This window comes from Saccopteryx leptura, chromosome 1, assembly GCF_036850995.1.
Source record: "Saccopteryx leptura isolate mSacLep1 chromosome 1, mSacLep1_pri_phased_curated, whole genome shotgun sequence".
Taxonomy (NCBI): domain Eukaryota; kingdom Metazoa; phylum Chordata; class Mammalia; order Chiroptera; family Emballonuridae; genus Saccopteryx; species Saccopteryx leptura.
This window is the reverse complement of record NC_089503.1, coordinates 319,421,882-319,441,749: the sequence shown is the minus strand read 5'-3', so window position 1 is coordinate 319,441,749 and position 19,868 is coordinate 319,421,882. Positions and strand designations below refer to the sequence as shown.

At 53.5% G+C, this 19,868-nt stretch overlaps 2 protein-coding genes across 4 annotated transcripts; one reads left to right on the top strand and one right to left on the bottom strand.

The window, feature by feature from the left end:
- Nucleotides 1–1,183: 1,183 nt before the first annotated feature.
- Nucleotides 1,184–10,930, bottom strand: ALG12 (ALG12 alpha-1,6-mannosyltransferase). 3 transcript variants are annotated; one of them, XM_066358731.1, is made up of 10 exons: nucleotides 10,805–10,930; nucleotides 7,814–8,137; nucleotides 7,608–7,740; nucleotides 6,507–6,680; nucleotides 5,475–5,669; nucleotides 4,901–5,065; nucleotides 4,410–4,506; nucleotides 4,046–4,269; nucleotides 2,007–2,082; nucleotides 1,184–1,891 (listed from the first exon to the last, which is right to left on the bottom strand). In XM_066358731.1, exons 2-10 carry the CDS (start codon nucleotides 7,979–7,981, stop codon nucleotides 1,660–1,662), a joined length of 1,464 nt encoding a protein of 487 aa, XP_066214828.1. In that variant the 5' UTR covers nucleotides 7,982–8,137; nucleotides 10,805–10,930; the 3' UTR covers nucleotides 1,184–1,659. The 3 variants fall into 3 exon arrangements, with proteins under 3 accessions (XP_066214828.1, XP_066214827.1, XP_066214829.1); XM_066358730.1 differs by lacking the exon at nucleotides 4,410–4,506 and adding an exon at nucleotides 2,173–2,342 and having other exon boundaries at nucleotides 4,962–5,065; XM_066358732.1 differs by lacking the exon at nucleotides 4,901–5,065.
- A 321-nt stretch (nucleotides 10,931–11,251) lies between these two features.
- CRELD2 (cysteine rich with EGF like domains 2) lies at nucleotides 11,252–18,457 on the top strand. The gene is made up of 10 exons (XM_066358726.1): nucleotides 11,252–11,526; nucleotides 11,732–11,814; nucleotides 12,346–12,456; nucleotides 12,874–12,965; nucleotides 13,683–13,859; nucleotides 15,038–15,133; nucleotides 15,260–15,343; nucleotides 16,268–16,363; nucleotides 16,872–17,018; nucleotides 18,171–18,457. The coding sequence occupies exons 1-10, from the start codon at nucleotides 11,401–11,403 to the stop codon at nucleotides 18,218–18,220; spliced, it is 1,062 nt and encodes a 353-aa protein (XP_066214823.1). The 5' UTR covers nucleotides 11,252–11,400; the 3' UTR covers nucleotides 18,221–18,457.
- Nucleotides 18,458–19,868: the final 1,411 nt, after the last annotated feature.

Sequence of the window (19,868 nt, the reverse complement as noted above, 5' to 3'; positions counted from 1 at the left end):
AAGCATGAACCCAATGACAAGTCAAATGAAAAGCACAACCACAATCAAAGGTGGACTAACAGTAGAGCTCTGTTCTGCGGGTTTGTTTCCACAATCATGGAAAAGCCATCCCGAAGCTAGTTAGCCTGCTGAGCACTGTTACTATTATTGAGGTGACGGTCTCACTGTGGGAGCCAGGATAGATATGGACCAGGGGAGGCAAACAAGCCATAGACAGGTAGGATTGGAGGTGTCAGCACGCACTGATTTCTGGTAAATGTGCACATGTGTGTGCAGCACTGTCTTCCCAGCTCCATCCACAGGAAGGGTGTAGAAATGGACCTTCCAATAGCAAGGAGCACATTTTGCACCAGATCTTGGTCTGAAAAATTATTCCCTGTCAAAAGGAGCCCTCAGAAACGTGGTTCCAGGGCAGGAACAGAGGCCAAGAGGGGCATGGATGGGACACCTATGCCTAGAAGTAGGAAAGTGCTCCAGAAATTAACAGTGACAGGGTGTGTATCAAGACAGAGCAGCCTGGTAGTCTCCCAGAGTGAATCTTGCACAATTCAAACCCAAGATAAGTAGACAGGGCGACTCTCAGACTATCTGGTTCAGCAGCAACCCACTTCCATGTGCCAATAATCAATGACAAATATTTGAATGCTGAGGAATTATCAATGAGTGATAAATGCTGATCATAGATAAACAAGTACTGATCAGAGATTCAAATGGGGTAGGCAGGAGCCCATACACACACAATGCCCAGTGCCGACTGGCAGACATGGAGCCCTGCAGACTTCTGGTAACACTGTCAGCAGGCATGGAGTGGGGCACAGCTGTAGGAGGTCCTGGTCTGAAGGGTCTGCAGACTGCCTATCAGTCACAGTAGAGAAACCAGTGACTATAAGGTGTCTTTCCCAGGATTCAGTGGGGTACTCAGGAGTCCAGGCCATGCAGTAGGCAACTCACTCTTGAATGCTCAGACAATAGCCTGTCTTTATTGCACACATGTGTGCACGGTGTAGATGCATGTGGTATGTATGTGCACTGTGTGCAGTGGCACCCTGTGCTTTGCATTGACTTTGGTGTTAGACACACTTTGGCTACTTAATAAATGTGGTTTGGTAAAATGTTTAAGTGTCAAAAATCACATAAAAATAAAAGGTGAAGGCACAGTCTGGAAATACTGCATACACAAGACTGCTGGTAAGAAACAGTTTACAGACTTTAATTCTCATTCCATTTGAACATGTGTATGTTCTGACACTTCCCCTGAAATGGAACCATGTCCCTGTGACTACAAAGGAGGACTTGCCAGCAGCTCAGGGTGCAGGTGCGGAGGTTCCCATTTCACAGCTACACATGCTCATATGACCTTCTCCAAGGGTGCACTTTGTTAGGTACTCTGAGGCCCAACAGCAAACGTGCGTTAGGTTGGGCATGCTGCCCAAACGCAGCTCCCTAGGCAGCTGACTGTCCCTGTGGCTGTGCCCCAACCCCCTGTATTCACAAGCATAGTGCAGTGTGGACATGGGCCCATGCCTCAGGTGTGGTGGTAGGTGAGCTCGGCCAGCCCCCTCAGGCCTGCAAAGGGGTACGTCACAGTCCCGTGATTGTTTCTTTGTGCCGTCTTGTGTTGGATGCTGGCGAGGGCCTGACAGACGCTGTGAGTTCCCCTCAGGAAGGCCTGAGGAGTCTCTCCAGAAGCACCAGCTTTGTCTGCAGGTTGATGTTGAAAGGAGGCAGTTTGGTCAGGTTCAGACTCACACCAGTGGTGCCTGCGATGCTGGTCACAACCCGGTGTGTGTCCCTGTAGAGGGCCAGGTGCTCAGGGGTTGCCTCCATGAGCAGATGTGTATAGAACAGCATGTGCTTGGACCCGGGCTGCACATCCTCCCTCTTCTCGTATCTGCAAGACAAGAGCAGGTGTACAGCTGTGCCTCAGCCCCATGCCAGCCCCACCACCCAGGCTCCCCCCAGGGAGAAGCACTGCCACCTGCAGTCATGCAATGGTGGGCACATACCTCCAGGCGCCATTGACCTCCATGAACCGAGACACGCCTGTCTGTGCAGCAGCTACATCGATGTGCAGGACAACATCTGCGGGAAACAATGTGTGTTCGGTTAGAACTGTGGTCATGTACCTCTGGCCCCAGCAGTGGCAGGTCCCCAGACAGCCCAAGCACCTACCTGTCTGGGGGGACACCACCTCGTGCAGCCTTTGCATGGCCACGCCACCAGGGTAGTTGAAGTGGGACACGTATAGGGCTGTGGCTGAGTAGGCTGCATTTGCCACAAGATGCCCTATCACAAGGAGGGACCCTGCTTTATATAGCCAAGACTTCTTGTAGTTGTTCAGTCTGGAAAAACAGCAGTATGTTTCAGGGAAAGTGTGTGACAGCAATAGGTGGAAAGTATGTCACTGGGAACACAAACCTGCTGATCACCTTCACTGAATCATAACAAGGTTAATCATCTGGCAGATAAATTACTAAAAAGTGAGTAAAAACTACCTTAAAACTTTTCTCTGTGAAATTCCACCCAAGATGACAATTTAAAATTGATACTAAATTTTGAAACATCCTGAGTTATGATGCAGATCGCAGCACAGCCCCCAGGCCAATTGTTGCTGGGCTTATAAGAGAAGCCGACCAGAGATGGCAACGCGGAGGCCACGACAGTGACCATGGGGCCCACATAGACAAAAATACTGACTGACTGGTCCTTTACAGAGGGTGCTGGCCCATGTCAACTAAGGAGACCCTTGGCCAGACTCTGGTCAGTCCCTGCTGAGCACTTCTCATAGGCCTTGGCCTATGAGGACTGCAGACCCGTTTGGCATGAACAATGTCACCCACTGCCAAGCAAGACTGCACCCCTGAGAAGGCACCTGCCATTTAGATGCCTGCCTGAGGACACCCCATGCTGCCAGAATTCACCAGCCAAACCTGGTGATGTGAAGGTGACCCCTGGATGCTCATGGGCAAGTGACTGCAGAAAGTTTGCCAGTCTAAGTCCTGTCTCTTACAAATTTATTTATTTATTTATTTATTTTGCATTTTTCCGAAGCTGGAAACGGGGAGGCAGTCAGACAGACTCCCGCATGCACCCGACTGGGATCCACCCAGCATGCCCACTAGGGGGCAATGCTCTGCCCCTCTGGGGCGTTGCCCTGTTGCATCCAGAGCCATCCTAGCGCCTGAGGCAGAGGCCACAGAGCCATCCTCAGTGCCTGGGCCATCTTTGCTCCAATGGAGCCTCGGCTGCGGGAGGGGAAGAGAGAGAGAGGAAGGAGAGGGGAAGGGGTGGAGAAGCAGATGGGTGCTTCTCCTGTGTGCCCTGGCTGGGAATCGAACCCGGGACTCCTGCATGTCAGGCTGACACTCTACCACTGAGCCAACAGGCCAGGGCCTGCCCTTACAAATTGACCACCTAAACTTTTACCCAAGGACCCGGGATCAGTGTTCAGGGAGTAACTGCTACATCCCTGCTGGAGGAGGGTATTATGTGCACCACTGCCTCCTGCCACAAACAGCTTGCCCCTTTCTCTCTGGTGCCCAGCTGACCTACTTTCTCACCACAGGCCAGGTCTTTTGAGTCTCCTGCCCTTGGTTCGGGAGAGTGAGTTCAGCGCACCAGCACAGGGCTTTATGGGACAGGATGTGCTCCATTTTCAGGAGGGCCTGGCTTTGCTGATCTGATGCCTATGTTTTCTGTGAACAAGGACCTGTCCCTCTCAGCCTTTAAGAGTGAGCCAGCCTGCCACTCTAAGCCCTTCTTCACCTGACCAGCCAGCCTCACAGCCTCCCTGCCCGGCCACTATTTCCTAAGTGTCCTGCCCCTGAATGACTGAGCACTGGACACTTAGCACAGCCATGTGCAGGCAGGCCCAAGCAGAGCCGTTGGGTCAGTGGATGGCCCATCCTGACCTGGTCTTGGCCCAGCAGCATTGCCATGGAGATGGCCTGGGCTGCCCTGTTTCCCTTGAAAATCATGCCCTTTGAGAATCAGTAGACCTGTGTGCAGAGGAACCGTGAAGCTCATCCCAAGTGCCAGCACTCACAGGTAGGCACAGCCCCGGGCAGCCACGATGTTGAGAAGGGGGAAGGTGTAGATGATGAAACGTAGCTCCTTGTGCGGGAGCAGCGAGTACAGGGCCACAAAGCCCAGTGCCGGCAAGAGCAGCGCCACAATCCTCCTGTCCACAAGGCCCAGAGGCACGAAGAACAGGCTGCCACCCAAGCCGCGGGGCAGGGCCGAGTAGAAGTACCACAGCAAGGGCGAGGTCTGGGTGGAAAGGGTTAAGGAGGCCACATGTCAGTAACAGTCACAAGTCCTCTCAACTGGGCCCAGGCTGGGGGCGCAGCCGGCACAGCCCTAACAGGACCCTGCTTGGGTGCCCAGGCCCTCCTGAAATTCCCTTTCACCTGTGGACAGAGGCCAGGACCCGGCGCCTGAGTACCAGCAGCACCGAGTCTAGTAGGCAGTGACCAGGGCTGTGTTTCACCTTCCTGTCCTTTTTCTCTGTGAAAACGATTGTCCCAGGGTGATGGGTGCACTGGGGACTCAGTACACTGTTCTTTCTACATGGGTGTTTAAATGACCCACAACTAAACATTAGAAAGCAGAATATCACAGGACTAAGGGAGAAGCCCAGACTCCAAAAGCAAGGTGGTCTGCAAGGTGGTCTTTCTACAGGGTGGGCAGGACACCAGAGCGGGGAGACCCCCCCCTTGCAGGCCCTGCACTTCCTGGGGTCTGTCCTGTGTGGACAGGGCAGAAGGCACCAGTCCTGGTAATACAGCAGCTGCAGTAGCCACCATGCCCCCTCAGGCATACCCATTTCAAGTGTATCCCCATCAGATATGCCCCCATCACGCTGGGAGAAAAGGAGCTCCTAGCATCTGTCTGTCCTGACCAAAGCTGGGGCTGCTGGCACCCTCTCTGCCAGGCCATCCATGGTGACAAGTAAAGGATACTCCCCAGTTGGAGCTTTTGTTCTGGATGGTGTTGTACCAAAGCACAGTTCCTTCCGGCCATACAAGGTAGCGCCAAAAATAAGAGTCCACAACAACTGTCAGTCCTAACAGAATAAAATGGAGCTCCTCAGGAAGGAACACAGCACCTGAAAGCTCAAGTCAGTAGCTCAGGCTGCTGGGTGAACGTGGCCGCCCAAGGCCCAGGTCACAGGTCAGTGTCTCCACGGGGCTGCCCCATTGGCCAAGACTCCATGAGCCATCAACTTCATGGGAAGGAACTGGCACATTGGGGCCTTGGTTCCCAAGAACATCTTCCTGCAGGGTCTCATAACCTGGGCACAGCAGGAGGGGAGCTGTGGAGGGAGGCCAAGCAGTGGGGGGAGCACCCTGTGGGGACACTTAGGCAAGAACAGCAACATAATGCTCAAAGTTCACATAATTTTATTTAATGAAAAATAAACCCAAAACCCCAATTTCTCTTCATCTCTGAAACGAGACCAAGTATCAACTCACCGAGGCAGAGCAGGCCAGCAGGCACAGCATAGGACAGAGCCTTGACCACAGACAACCGCCGGGTGCAGAGCAGCAGTAGCAGCACAAGGCCCAGGAGCAGGCTCAGCTCGGCCCTGAAGACCAGGATGGCCAGTGCCGAGAGCCAGATGAAGCGTCCCCACCTCTGCTGCAGCCAGGCTGTGAGGGCCAGCAGCACTGTGAACACGGCAAGACAAGGTGATTACTTCTCACGGAAAGCCATGCAGAACCCCACAGGAAATAGCAAACACTGTTTGGGACCAGTTCCATTGACATGGGCTGGGCTCCACCCAGGGATGTCCTGCCCCAACACAGCCCAAACACCAGGGGCTGTGTCCAGCCACCTGCTCCCTGCTCCGTATCTCCAGAGCCTCAGGTGCCCATGTGCAGTGCCCACCTTGGCCGTCCTCCACTCTAGTCCTGCTGGCTCTGCCCACAGTTCATTGAGAATGATGCACTGCTTGCCACCTCCTCCTGCCATGTCCAGCAGGAGACCCCTCCCCCAGGCAGGGTGAGTGTCAGGCTATGCCTCTACACTGTCAGTGCCGACTCCCAAACCTGCATCATCCATGGTCTCCCTGGGGCACCCTCACAACACCCAGAGCAAGCTGCCCATCTGCCGAGTCACTCCAGCACCCACATGAGCGAACCCTCCCAGGTAGTGTCTGAAACAGACTCACACCCACCTGCGCCCTTTACTGGAAAGGGCACCTCAGCCCAGTTGAGAACAGATACCACTTCCCATTGCATGCTGCCCTGTCACTGGGCATTTCTACAACACCCCATGAGCAGCAGCTATTGTTGGGCAGCTGAGCCTCAAAGGACCCCCACTCATCTGTCACCTGGCAGGTGTGCCTGAGCTCAGCAAGTGGCATGGGGACCATCGCAGGGCCTGATGGCATGAGAAGGACCAGGAACCTGGCGGGATTCAGTCGAGGTGGTGGGGAGGTGGGAAGAGGCTTTCATAATCAGAATCACCAAAACAGTATGCAGTGCACCTCAGCAGCTACGTACCCACGGGCAGGGCCAGCACGTTGGGGAGTGTGCGCGTGCAGTAGAACATCAAGTGGAACTGTGTGGCCGTCATCCAGCAGAACATGGTGGCCGCTGTGGCCCCAAACTGCCGTCGCACTTCTTTTTGCAAAGTCCACAGTCCAAAAATCACTCCAAGTCCGAGGACAGCTCTGACTAAACAAGGATGGTGACATGTGTGTGACCACCAGTGAGACAGGTGCCTTGACCAAGTGGGTCTTTGACACTGTAACTTGCAGTTGTCAGTTAATGACCAGGTGACAGTGAAACAACCCTAAGAAAGGAGATCTTTGGTATTCAACAGACTGGGTGTGGGGAACAGACAGCCTAGACCCCAGCACCCAACCCTAGTCCTTCACTGTGTCTGTGAGACCCGGGGCAGGGTGGGCAGTGTCTGTACCACAGTATGATGAGCCCAGCACTAGTACCAAAGCCCAACCCCACATGGTCGTGACGGCTCCAGGGCCACCTTTATGAGGGCCAGAGGCTCAGATGGCTTCCACTCTCCCATCTAGGGCTCCCTGGTGGCCCCATGACCAGCATGGCCTGTCTAGCTACCCTGTGTGATGGTGCATCTCCCAAGCTGCCCTTTTGAGAGTTCAACTGCTCCTCCTCAGGAATCTGATTCTGTCACAGCTTGCACCAGGCCAAACCCGGACAAGCCTAATGTGAGAACATATTTGTGTCTGTTGAATGCAGTCTGGGTTTAGATGCAACAAAAATGTACTGAAATGGAAAGACAGTGATTATCAACTAGAAAGTGAGATTGCAGAGCTCTACGCAGTGAACCTAAACTGGGCCCAGAGAAAAACCCAGAAGGATCCTGCACAAGCAATCTCTGGGCAGGAAGTGCCAACACACTTGTTTAAAAGTCATGAGAGGTGCTCAGTTCCCTGTGTGGGGTCACATCCCAGAAAGGGCTAATGTATAACCTCGACCAGTACTCTGAACCACCAGCTAAATGGCCAAGGACAGCCAAGATCCACAGGCAGCCACTGCTGAGTGGAGGAGCCTCAAGCAGGCTGACCAAGATCACCAGATCTCAGAATTCATCTGTCCCCATTGGAAGACCCCTGTCCTTACCTATCAGCTGAGAATAGAACTTGGACGTTCCCAACAGTGAGAGCATGCAGACTGCAGGGCTGGAGAGCACTGCAATCACCAGTGGCCCGATGAATGTCCTGGGGACCACGCCCGGGAACTCCAGGTGGTCATACTGCAGGGGGAGGGCAAGGTCAGCAGAGGCCTGGGACTTGGGGACAACAGTCAGTCATAGGTGTGGTCCTCACCTGCTCCATGGCCAGCCGGTGATAGAGCAGATCATGCACAGCCTGCAGGCTGAAGCTCTCCTCCACCTTGGTGTAGGGGCAGGTGACCAGGTGGATGGAGGCTACGGCCACCAACAGCCCCAGCAGCTGGCGCTGCCTGCCCAAACCTGATGGCCTCTTTCTAGCCATTCTGTGCTTCAGCTTCACAGACCGTCAGCACTGCCACTCTGGGAGCATTTCAGAGAATGAAAACAGATTCCCAAGTTTCAAAAATCAGGCTTGAGGCAACATCTGGGAGATCCGGGTGAAGGGTAAGCAGGAATGCTTGTTGCAACTTCTGTAAGTCTAAAAACACATCAAACCAGAAAGTTTTTATAAACACACTTGAAAAGTGTTCTCATTTTACCCGGCTACCTTACACTAAGCTGAGTAACTATTTCTCCAAAGAGAAAGACTTCAGTTGCAGAACCTGAGTTTAGTCCTGTGTGCAGCCCAGCCCGAGGGCAGGATGGCCCCTGTGCTGCAGATACTCAAACCCAGCTTGGCCCCTATAGTCCCAGTCAAGAGACTGAAAGGAGGCTGAGAGGTAGGACCACAGGAGGGGACACAGGGCAACCAGAAGCCCCTGCACTCAACATGATGGGTAAGCCTGTGGAAGCCTGTCCCACTGCCTTCTCAGCTGTCCCTAGGTGCCATGCTTAACCCCTAGGTGGCACCACACTGGTCATGAACGTGAATATGTGGGTGGCAAAAAGGATGATGTGTCCTTGAGGAGTTCAGATAGACGTGCCTGCAATGGTTCCTCAGATACCAACAGGATGACTGAGGGTACATGGAAGTGTCCAGTCGGCTCCTACCTGAAAGACTGTCTGTTGAGGGGAAGGAAAGGTGGCAAGTTCTTGTTCGTGTTTTTGGCTTCTCTTTAAACAGGTTTGATTTTTTTTTTCCTTAATATGGAACAGATTTGCGTGTCATCCATGAACGGGGTCATACTAACCTTCTCTGTACTTTCAAATTTTAGTATATGTGCTGCTGAAGTGAACACTAAACAGGTTTGATTTTATTTCGTCAAAACCAGAAGGGCCAGAAGCAAAAAGAGTGTACCACAGTGCTGCTTGTTAAAGCTACTCTTTGGTTAGAGATTTAAGGAGTGTGCAAGGAAAGCAAATGGGGGGGGGGGGGGGACAAGTGAGGGAAACCTGCAGATGAGAAGGACCAGGAACCTGGCGGGATTCAGTCGAGGTGGTGGGGAGGTGGGAAGAGGCTTTCATAATCAGAATCACCAAAACAGTATGCAGTGCACCTCAGAACTTGCTTTTCTCTTCCAAATATAACCCCCTCCCCCCAAGGAAAGAGGTGCTGCTACTCTGTCTCCCTTTTTCTAAAATGTAAGCTGCTGAAGGCAGGGATTTTTCCAGTTTGTTTCTACCCCCTTGCCCTTACTGTAACCTCAACAAGGAGAACAGACCCTGGTCATCACAGAAGTGCTCAAATGTTCTGGAAGATGTCTTTGACTGTCCTGCGGCTGGGTTCACATCCCATGGGCAGGGCCACTAAGCTGACTCACAGCTGTTATTAGCAGAGCCTGGCGTATAGAGGTGCTCAACAAATTAGCAGAAGACAAAATCTGCGAGACGTTAAATCTCTTTAGACATGAATGTTATCACACCAGCTTCCATTTTCACTAAAAGTATACTTACGCTTTAATCCCAGTAAAGCCAAGAACACAGAACATGCACTTGCTACTTTCTAGTTCCTCTTACTGGTTTATGTGAGATAAAAGTTTAAAGAAATAGAAAGCATCTATGCAGCGGAGCTGTAGAAGCAGCTGCACAAGGGCTGCCTGGCAGAAACTTGCTACAGTTCCTGGAGGGCTACCTCTCCATCGTCAGCTAAGAACAGGCCTGTCCCTTCAGATCCCACTCTACACCTCTGCCTGGACGACACTCCCCTGGGGGAAAGTCCATTCTGTTATCTACTGGGAGGGCTTCTCACCCAGATGAGGGTGTGAGCAAAGGCAGAAGCCAACTGCCAAGCAGCTCTTTTGGAAGACACTGGCAGCACCAAGGCTCAGCCAGATGCTCCCGGGACGGCGGGAAGACTCGGTGCACTGGCAGCACAGGACCCATCACTAGGGCTCCAGAGAGTGGATGACGTTTGTCTGCACTGCTCCACGCTGCCAGATCTGTGAGGGGTGCTAAGCATCCTCAGGTTAAAAACGGCCATTGCCCTGGCGGGATAGATCCGTTGGTTAGAGAGTCATTCGGAAGCACAGAGGTTGATGGTTCCATCCCCAGTCAGGGCACACACAGGAGCAGCTTGATGTTCCTCTCTCTCTCTCTCTCTCTCTCTCTCTCTCCCTTTTCCTCTCTCACTAAAATCAATTAAAGTTAAAACACACACACACACTCAGGGCACACACAGGAGCAGCTTGATGTTCCTGTCTCTCTCTCTCTTTTCCTCTCACTAAAGTCAATTAAAGTTAAAACACACACACACACACACACACACACACACACACACACACACACACACACACACACACACACACACACACACACACTGCCCGTCTATGACTCCAAAATGTGTGGTTTATAGAACCATGGCATCTCAGACCAGGAATGAGCTCCAGAGGCCTCTGTTCCCTCAGGAATCAACCGCCTCTACTGTAAATGGTCAAATTAGACATTCAATTGATTAATCCCTCAGTTGCAAAGACAAGCGATTTGGTAAATATTTGGCTGGCTGCAAGCCCAAAACCAGGAAAAACTTTGTATCATTTGTACCTCTCCCTTCCGGGAGAGGTAGGTCCTAGAACCCAGGTAATGCTCATCTTAATTCTCCTCACTGAAACCACGGCTCAGGTGTCAATCACCCGGGGCACTGGGAAAACGTAGACTCCAAGGCCTCCCAAGACACTGATCAGGCCCCAGGTGAGGAGCCCAGTCCCCCAGTGAGGAGCCCCGGCCCCCAGATGAGAAGGCTTGGTGGCCGTCCCACGTGAACACGCACCGAAAAGCCAGAGGCAAGCTACGGAAGCTTCGGCTCGAGATCCCAGGCGCTCGCACCAAGAGCTTCGACGGCGGCACCATTCCTCTGAGTGCTGCCGTCTGGGGGGGAGGGGGGGCGCCTCGGCCGGAAAAGGGGCAGTGAAAGCCGAGAACTGAGGCGAAGCCCTTGCCCGAACCAAACATGGCCACCAAAACCCAGCTGCCGTCACGGCGGGCGCCTTTTTGCCCGGAGTAAAGATGGCCGCCGCAGGTGCCGCACGCGAGAGGAGGGAGTGAGGGGCGGGATCCGACCACCGCGCCCCCCTCCTCATCCGTTCCCAGCGGTGACCCGGTGCCTTCCTATTGGTCACTTTTCGTGGCGATGCCTGATTGGGCCACATGAGGACGGGGGAGGATCCCACCGACCAATAGCAGTGCGAAAAATGTCGGGGGGCGTGCCCCGGACGGGGCCCGCCCGGTGCCGTCAAGTAGCCGGGGGAACTGCCGGCGCCGCTGAGCCGGTGGGCGGCCAGAGGCCGGAGCGTTCCGCTGTTCCCGCGCCACCTCGGCCAGTGCCCTCGCGGCCGCGTCCTCACAGCGCTGCCCGCTCAGCCCGCAATGCACCCACAAGCCCCGGCCGCGCTGGGGCTGCTGCTGCTGGGGCTGCTGCTGCTGCCCAGCGAAGCTGCTAAGAACACGACACCCTGCAACCGCTGCCGGGAGCTGGTGGACAAGTTCAACCAGGTGCGGCACGAGCTGGGGACGCAGGACACGGAACTGGGACGGCGGGGCGGGGAATGGGCCCAGGGTCAGCCCACGGTGGACGGGGGGTACAGCATCAGGGACCTGGCATCACCCCATGTGGCCAGGGTCATCGTAGAGATGGACCCGGGTACCCCCACTGTGGACGGGCCGAGCGTGGAGCCCCATGCTCAGCCTCTCCTTGCAGGGAATGGTGGACACGGCAAAGAAGAACTTCGGCGGTGGGAACACGGCTTGGGAGGAGAAGTCGCTGTCCAAGTATGAATTCAGGTGAGTGCCCACCCTGTTCTGAGCACTTGTGTGTTCCTATGTGCATTGTCACCCACGTGGAGGACAGAAACAAAGGGTTCCTTTAGCGGGGTCACCTGTTTTCTGGCCTGGCACTGACCCACTGGCCCCTAACTGGCCTTTTGGCTTCCTCACCTGTCTGTGTACCCACTGTCTGCACAACAGACACTGTGGTCTTTCAAAGATACAGACTGGGCCGGAGTCCCACCCACACAAACTGATGGTGGTGTCCCCTCTGTCCAGGCCTGTGGCATCCTACCAATTTCAGGTTTCCTCTGGAGACACCACGCTTGACATCTGTCACCCTGCAGATAGAGAAGCCTCCCTGACTCTCAACACCCCCTCAAGTTCAAGACTGCATAGCATGACAACCCCCATTCCCAGCTGATGTGTTCGTTGAGGGCTTTTTTCATTAAAGTGGTCCCATAGCTCTAGCCTGGCACCTGATGGGGACTCAGGACATCCCTGTGGGGTGCACACTGACCTCCAAGTGCTGATGGGCTTGTGTTGCAGTGAGGTCCGCCTGCTGGAGATCGTGGAGGGCCTATGTGGGAGCAGCGACTTTGAGTGCAACCGCATGGTAGAGGAGCATGAGGAGCACCTGGAAGACTGGTGGCTGCGGCTGTGAGTGTCTGCGGCCACAGGGTTGTGTCCTGGGGTTCACGAAACTAGCACAAGTAGTTTATTTTTAGTATATAAACTTTAAATATACTGCTCACAAAAATTAGGAAGTATTTTATAGCTTCATATTCATTTTGAAATATCCCTTTCTTTTTGTGAGCATTGTAGTTTCAGGTTTAGAAAAGTTACAAAAGCAGTACAAAGAGTTTCCATGTAACTGTCATCTTTCTTTCTCCCCTTACCATCCTTTACGACCTTAGTGCAGCAATCAAAACGAGGAAGTTAGCCAGAAGCATGTGTTCACATCTGGCTGTCCCTCCCCAGGTCTCATGAAACCTGGAGCACATGTTACAGTAAACTGCGTTTTGCTTTGAAGAAATCTCTTGTGTGAGTTTTAATGCACACTTGTTAAATTCTCAGGAAGAAGAGGTACCCTGACTTATTTGAATGGTTTTGTGTGAAAACATTGAAAGTTTGCTGTCCTCCAGGAACATATGGGCCAGACTGCCTTGGTATGTTCTTCTGAGAGAGATCCTGAGTTACCCCCATAGTGATTCAACAATGGACAGAGCACAGGAGGGAACCTGGGCCGTCCACTCCCATAGGGTCTGGGGTGCTGCCTTCTCTGAGCCTAATTTAGGGTTCCTCCTAACCCACCTGCCTGGGTACTGCCATGAGTGCAAGGAGGAGGCTTCTGTGGCCCCTGGCACAGCTCTGCTCACAGTAAAGACCTATCTGTGAGAGGCCAGGGCCTGTGGGCTTCTGTGAGGCTGCATACATTGCATTCAGCCTCAGTGAGTGAGTCAGGGCTAAGCCACTGCTTGCCCTTGGACAGTACCAAAGTCAGTCATGTGGTCAGCTTGATAACATGGCAGTTTTCAAGGTAAGATCCCCTCACTGGCCACAGACGCCTCCTGCTTGCCTTTCCTTTTTTCGCAATGACGTAGCCATAGAGGGACAGTCTTGCTGGCCCATTGAGTTCACACACCCCAGGTGTGAGCATCCTCATCCCATGTTTTAGGTGACTTGCTCAGATACTCTCACCAAGCTCTCAGGCTCCCATGTTCCTCAGATAGTCATGCTCATTTTAGGAGGATTTGGATTTTAGCAAAATATCCAAAAAGCTATTCTGATTGTGCGTCAAGTGAGTAAAATGGTGTTTTCTTTGTGTGAGAAAGTGCCTTGGCTGCCCCCTGGGTGCACGCTGATTGTGGTTTGTGTTCCCACAGCATGCCAGGGAGGGTCTGAGAGGCCCTGCAGCGGGAATGGCCATTGTAGTGGAGATGGCAGCCGGCAGGGAGACGGGACCTGCCAGTGCCACTTGGGGTACCATGGGGCTCTGTGCACCGACTGCATGGACGGCTACTTCAGCTCTCTGAGGAATGAGACACACAGCGTGTGTACAGGTACTGGGGCAGTTTCCTTGTCTGTGAGGTGGCAGAATTAGCCTGTCCCAGACCCCCTGCAGAGGTGGGGACAAGGGTCCTATTAATCTACCCCAGATGTTCAGGGATGTGAGAAGAGACAGACTAATTAATGCACTGTGATAGTTGCACTTCCTGTCCCTAAACAACCCCCAGAGTGTCACTGTTCTCCTGACCCCCTTCTGAAAATGATCTTGTGGGATCAGCAATTCTGTGACATCCATGGCTGTCTTATTCTCATGACCTGGCACCTGGTGTGTTCTGGCACAGTGCTTGCTCCCCCTGTGGCTCTCCGGCAGGATTGCTGGCCCTTGAGTGCCCCTGCTGAGTGTCCATGAATGTAATGGGCGGTGCAGAGGCTTGATGTGCCCACTGTCACTCAGGCCTAGTGCCTTGGAGTGAGCAGAGGTGGTGCTGAGCCCCAGCCCATATCACTGAGGAGACAGGGTGGAAGAGTGGCACAGATGAGAACTGGAACACGTAGAGACCACATGGTGTGACCTGGCACTAGGTCCCTTCTAGAGGACACACTGTCGTGGTGTTGGGTAAGGTGGGTCTTCAAAGGCCACTACCTGGTCTTCAAAGGCCATCATCTGGGCTCCCCTTCTCAACGTGAGTTTTGCACAGACAGACCCTCTTAGCTGTGACCATTCAGGTTGTATGGGTGTGTGCCCTCCTCTGATGCATAAGCCCAGGGCATGTGCCTAAGGTGGCACTCTGACCAGCTTGCTCAGGGGTGGATTATAAATCCATGGCCAGCATCATGAGTGGTGGCCTTGTTGATGTGTTTTTTCATTGGTCTCTGACCTCTGATGTGCAGGAAGCTAAAGGCTGGTCCATAGTGGCCCTTGCTATCCCGTGTGGTCAGTCTGTGTGGCTGGGACGTTGGTGCGGAGTGGACCATACCAGCCAGTATAGAAAGCTCTCTTGCGGTCCTTGTTAGCTGAGAATTTATCACTAGTGGGCAATGAAAGCCTTGTGGGCTATTATGAATCACGTGAGTACGTTTCTCTGTCATTGAATGAATCTTGCTTTCCTGGGTTTTTTTTCCCTAGTTTTGGGTTTTTATTTTCACCACGCTGAATGTGGATTTATCATTTCTGAAATGACCTTTGCATTGCATTCACACTGAGAACAGGGTGCCCCACTCTGCCTTCCAGCCTGTGACGAGTCCTGTAAGATGTGCACAGGCCCGACCAACAGAGACTGCATCCAATGCGAAGTGGGCTGGGCACAGGAGGACGGCGCCTGCGTGGGTGAGGCTGCTGGCCAAGCCTGGCTTTCCCCCCTTCCCCCTCCTCCACCCTGTATCCAAGGTGACCAGCTCTGTGGTCCTGAAGGTGGCCAGGGCCTGCCACTCACAGCTGTGTGTTCTGTTCCAGATGTGGACGAGTGTGCGGCAGAGACGCCTCCATGCAGCACCCAGCAGTACTGCGAGAATGCCAATGGCTCCTTCCACTGCGAAGGTGCTGGGCCTGCTCCACCTCTCACTCAAACATTCCTGGGGCTTCTCAGCACCACTCTATGTGGCCCACCTGCTTTAAAAAATGTAAAGTAGAAATATGAGTCATAGATATTTGCTGGAGAAAAGTCAGGACGCTTGAATAAGTCGAAAAGAAGATACTAGAAAAACACATCGATCCCATGGAGAGAGCCTGCATGCGTTGGATGCACTCTCCCGACTTCCTACTGGTCACATCTGTTGGACATGGTGCCTCGGTTGTGACCATCTTGTGCGTCACCTTTTTCTACACCGTATTTCTGATTTTGGAGTGTGCCATCACATCCTGGTTTTCTTCAGCAATCCATCATGTTGGGGTTTCCCATTATAAACTGAATGCTCTTGCTGGTAGAGTTTTCACATTCTTCACTGCAATTTGAATTAGTTTCCAAATCGCTCAGTTAGAAAGGTGGGTTTTAGGGTCACAGGGTGCCCTGAACGTCTGTGCTAGTGTGAGAACTGCTTTTCCTGGGGTCTGGGACAACATGGGGTGCCTTGCTGTGTTTGAGAGTGAGATGTTGCAGGGTTTCCCATTGTTATTACTAAGCTCCTAGCAGGGGAGTTGAGCAGTATCACCAAACTTGAGGTGGGCTTGTTTTAAGGAAAGTACCCTGCACAGAGTTCACGGGAGGTTTACCGAGGATGGTGCCAGCCGTGCTCCTTGCCCTCAGCTCTTTCAGGGCACGTAGCATGTGTCTGGTCATCTGTCCTTTGCTGGGAGACAGGTGGGGTGTTCATAGCACTCTGTTAGCACCCCTTGTGACAGATGGGGGGACACCCAGTTCTTGGGAGTCAGGGCCACCTGCATAACCATGCTGCGGAGTCAGACCCTGTGCTGCTGCTTCCAGGACGTTGGTCTGCTGTTGTCATGGTCTCTCCCTCTTTCTAGAATGTGACTCTACCTGTGTGGGCTGCACGGGGAAAGGCCCAGGACAGTGTAAAGAGTGCATCCCTGGCTACACGAAGGAGAACAGCCAGTGTACAGGTCAGTGTGCTCTCATGCTGGACTAAGACAGGACCTTTCTCAGGGACCACAGCGTGAACGACCCATGTGCTGTTGGGGATGGAACACGGGGCTCAAGCTCTTCCTGCAGGGAAGAGTACCTGGGGGTCTCGGGAGACACAGAAGCAGTGGGTGGGGATGCACGACCAGCCCCAGCTGCTCCCAGGTGCGCACACTGCTGGTGACCAACAGCCAGCCTTGCACCCTTGTGCTCTGGTCCAGCCTTGAGCACTCACGTTTCCTGTCAGCTCTGGATGACACGGCCCCAGGACTAGGTGTCGGCCTCAGTCGAGGCCCAGCTGGAATCTACGGGGGAGAAGGCAGCAAGGCCGCCAGGCTCCCCGCCTGATCTCTGGGACAGCATGTTAGATCCTCCCCTTGCTCCTCTCTGGTTGATGTTCTGAGCTTTGTGCTTCCATGTGTGAGCAAACCTCACCTGTGGTGTGCCTACCAAGTGCGGTGATTTATTAAAGTGGACTTTCTGTTTCAGACATAGATGAGTGCTCACTGCCAGAAAAAGTATGTGTGAGAAAGAACGAGAACTGCTACAACACCCCCGGGAGTTACGTCTGTGTGTGTCCTGAAGGCTTCGAGGAGACTGAAGACGCTTGTGTGGAGGCTCAGCCAGTGGGGGACGGTGAGTGGTGTAGGAGGTGGTCTCCATGTAGCCGGCCAGCTGCCCGCTATGGTGGGGTTTGCCTGGGCACCGCCAGGAACTCCCAAGTTAAATTCACACAAAAAGCGGCCCTGGGCAGTGACAGCTGGGGTTCCTAGAAGAAGAGGTGAAACCTCTCTGGGGGAACAAAGGCCTGGAAGAGCTCTCTGCACAGACGGGAGGTGAGGCGATGCAAAGTGATGTCACTTTAATGTGGGGAAGTCACCAGATGCTGCACAGAAAGACCGGTGTGCTGGGATGCAGAGGACTGAGTGGAAGGTTCACGGGTTATCTCCACAGAACTTCATTGGTGGTCATTACACAGCACACAGACTGGGGCCTCCACAGCAGAATGTGTTGCCTCACTGTCCTGGAGGCTGGAAGTCTGATGCAGGGGTCCACAGGGCCATGCCCCTCTGAAATCTGCAGGAGAGGGTCCTTCCTGCCACCTCAGCTCCTGGTGGCTGGTAGTCCTTGGCTTGTAGCTGCATCCCAGGGGTTGGACATCAACATCTTTTGGGGACACAGTTCTTCCCATGACAGTCTCATAGAAGTTCTAGAAGAATGTGGAGAGTGTGAAAGAAGCAATGTTTTGAAAGACACTGGTTAGGAGTTTTCCAGGATGGGTAAGGTGTGACTCAGACTCTAGAAGCTCTCAAGCCCTGTACAGGACACAGAAAAGCAAGTCCATGTGGCAGCAGACCACGAAGCAGCCAAAACCAAAGACCCTAGGTCAGCAGAGCCAAGGACATGCAAGGGGCAGGGCTAGCCCTGGCCTGTGCCCACCTGTCCCTCATTTGCTGCTATGGCCCTCCCTGTCCCAGCTCCCATGTTTGCTCAGGCTCTTGTCTCATCCAGGCTGCTTTTGGGAGCACCTCTCCAGTTCCTGACCACTGTCTTCCACACCCAGAGCAGTGTGGTGGCTCTGGAATGCCTTCTGACCACATGTCCTGCCTGTGCATCCCTACCTGGGGGCTTGGGGCCTGTGTGTTCCCTGGGGCCGTGGGTAGGCAGTCCACATCAGAACGTTTGTGCCACACACACTGCCATGGCCCAGTGAAGACCTCATGGCCCCATTATTGGGTCCTCCCATACTGGTACTTTACCAAATGATCTGTGTTTGTTTTCTTGCAGAAGTTACAGAAGAAAACCCAGCTCAGCTGCCCTCCCGTGAAGATCTGTAAGGTGCGTCCAGAGTTGGAAGCCAGACCTGCCCTTTAAGTTATTTGTACTGACGTCCTGGAAGCAGCCCTGTGCACATATCCCCGTGTCTCCAGGTTGGAGGGAGAAGCTGCCTTCAAAATGGTGGATGCTCATTCGGCCCTTTAAACAGCTGCATTTTTGGTTCTTAAACAGATTTGTATATTTTGATACCATTCTTTATAATAAAATTAACCACTGAAGGTAGGTATAGAACAAAAAGGTACAGATGCTTTAAAATGGAGTTTGCCCTGTTTAGCTTGCGCCTGTCCTCCTGGAGTGGTGAGTATGCTAGACTGCCAGGTTCTGCAGGGGAAACTGAGGCAGGCATAGCCTTATTGTCTCAAGAGGCTCCTGTGCCCATGTTCCCAGTGCCCACCTCCTCAGGTGCCCACTGCAGACCTGCAAATTCATACAAAATCTTAATTGGATGGTTTCAGGGCTCAACCTGTGGTCCCCCAGAGTGAGTTGTTGAGGGACCCACAACGTACGGGCCCTCGGGTAGAGGCCACCGCTTTGGGAGTTGAGCTAGAGAAAAACGTCAGTTGTAAACTCTAGGCCAGTTCCTCAGTGAGGAATGAAGAAACTATGTGGGGCACGCTGTGGATTGAGAGGCTGTGGCTTTTGGGGGAGACCCACAGATTCCCTCCCCCAGAGTTTGGAGAGGTCAGTGTGGTCAGGCCATGGCCTCTGCTCTGGCCCTCCAGGGCTCAGGCCCAGCCTGAGTGAAGGCCAGTCTGCTCCCACACAGGGGCTGGCCATGCCCTACTCAGACAGTATTGTACCTGCCTGGCTCTTGATCTCTGTGTGTTCCAGCTTCATGTCCATTTGTCCATCTGTGTGGTGGACATGAGGAACTTCTAGTCCCAGGCCAAGTGTCCCTGAGTTACCAGAGAGACATGGAGTCCAGTGTGCTTGGCTAGGATGATGCAGCACAGGCCAGGGGTGGCTCTTGTTCAGTTCATGCCTATTGGGAGCCCACACTGGGGACACAGTCATTGAGCATAGTCTTCTCTTGGAAACAGATACCATGGTACAGGTCGAGGGGCAGTGCTGTATCAGTCCATAAGGGCACGGAGATGGTGGGAGAAGTCACCAGCAGATGAGTAAGGGTGGTGGGTGTTGAGGGGAGTGGGGATCAGGGCTATGGGTCCCCGATGAGCCTGAGTGAAAAGGAGCCATGTGGTTGGGGACCCCTCCATTGGAGGAAGAAGAGCCAGCCCGAGTTGGGAGCAAGCAGGAGGGTCTCAGGTGGGTGTGATGGAGCCTGGTGCTGGGGGAAGTGCTGACAGGTGGGTGGACAATGAGACCCAGAAGGTAGGGCCCTGGCTTGGGTTTCCTTGAGGAGGAAGCTTGAAACAGGTGACTCCCAGGAGGGGAGAGAGAAGCCACACCTGTGTAGCAACTAAGGTGGGAGGACAGCCCAAGGCCAGTTCCCAGTGGAGGTCCAGGCCAAGGCAGGCACTCAAGCCCAAGTCTGGGGTGCCAAAGCCATCCCATAGGCAGGGCCTCGCAGCCCAGGGCCTAGAATTGACACCCCCACCACCCTTCCAGCTGGAACACTGTTTCAGGTCCTTGTAGAAGACCACAGGACTGTGCATGTGGCCACCAGGGGGCGCTATCTCCACACAT

What these genes read in the sequence shown, in the direction of transcription:
- ALG12 (XM_066358730.1), bottom strand. Translation starts at nt 7,981, where the DNA reads ATGGCTAGAAAGAGGCCATCAGGTTTGGGCAGGCAGCGCCAGCTGCTG. An exon ending in GCCCGGGGCTGTGCCTACCT is followed by an intron (nt 2,343 to 4,045) that starts GTGAGTGCTGGC and finishes CTGTTTTTCCAG; the next exon opens with ACTGAACAACTACAAGAAGT. An exon ending in GAGGTCAATGGCGCCTGGAG is followed by an intron (nt 1,892 to 2,006) that starts GTATGTGCCCAC and finishes CTTGTCTTGCAG; the next exon opens with ATACGAGAAGAGGGAGGATG.
- CRELD2 (XM_066358726.1), top strand. Translation starts at nt 11,401, where the DNA reads ATGCACCCACAAGCCCCGGCCGCGCTGGGGCTGCTGCTGCTGGGGCTG. An exon ending in GAAGACTGGTGGCTGCGGCT is followed by an intron (nt 12,457 to 12,873) that starts GTGAGTGTCTGC and finishes TTAAATTCTCAG; the next exon opens with GAAGAAGAGGTACCCTGACT. An exon ending in GGAGGACGGCGCCTGCGTGG is followed by an intron (nt 15,134 to 15,259) that starts GTGAGGCTGCTG and finishes GTTCTGTTCCAG; the next exon opens with ATGTGGACGAGTGTGCGGCA.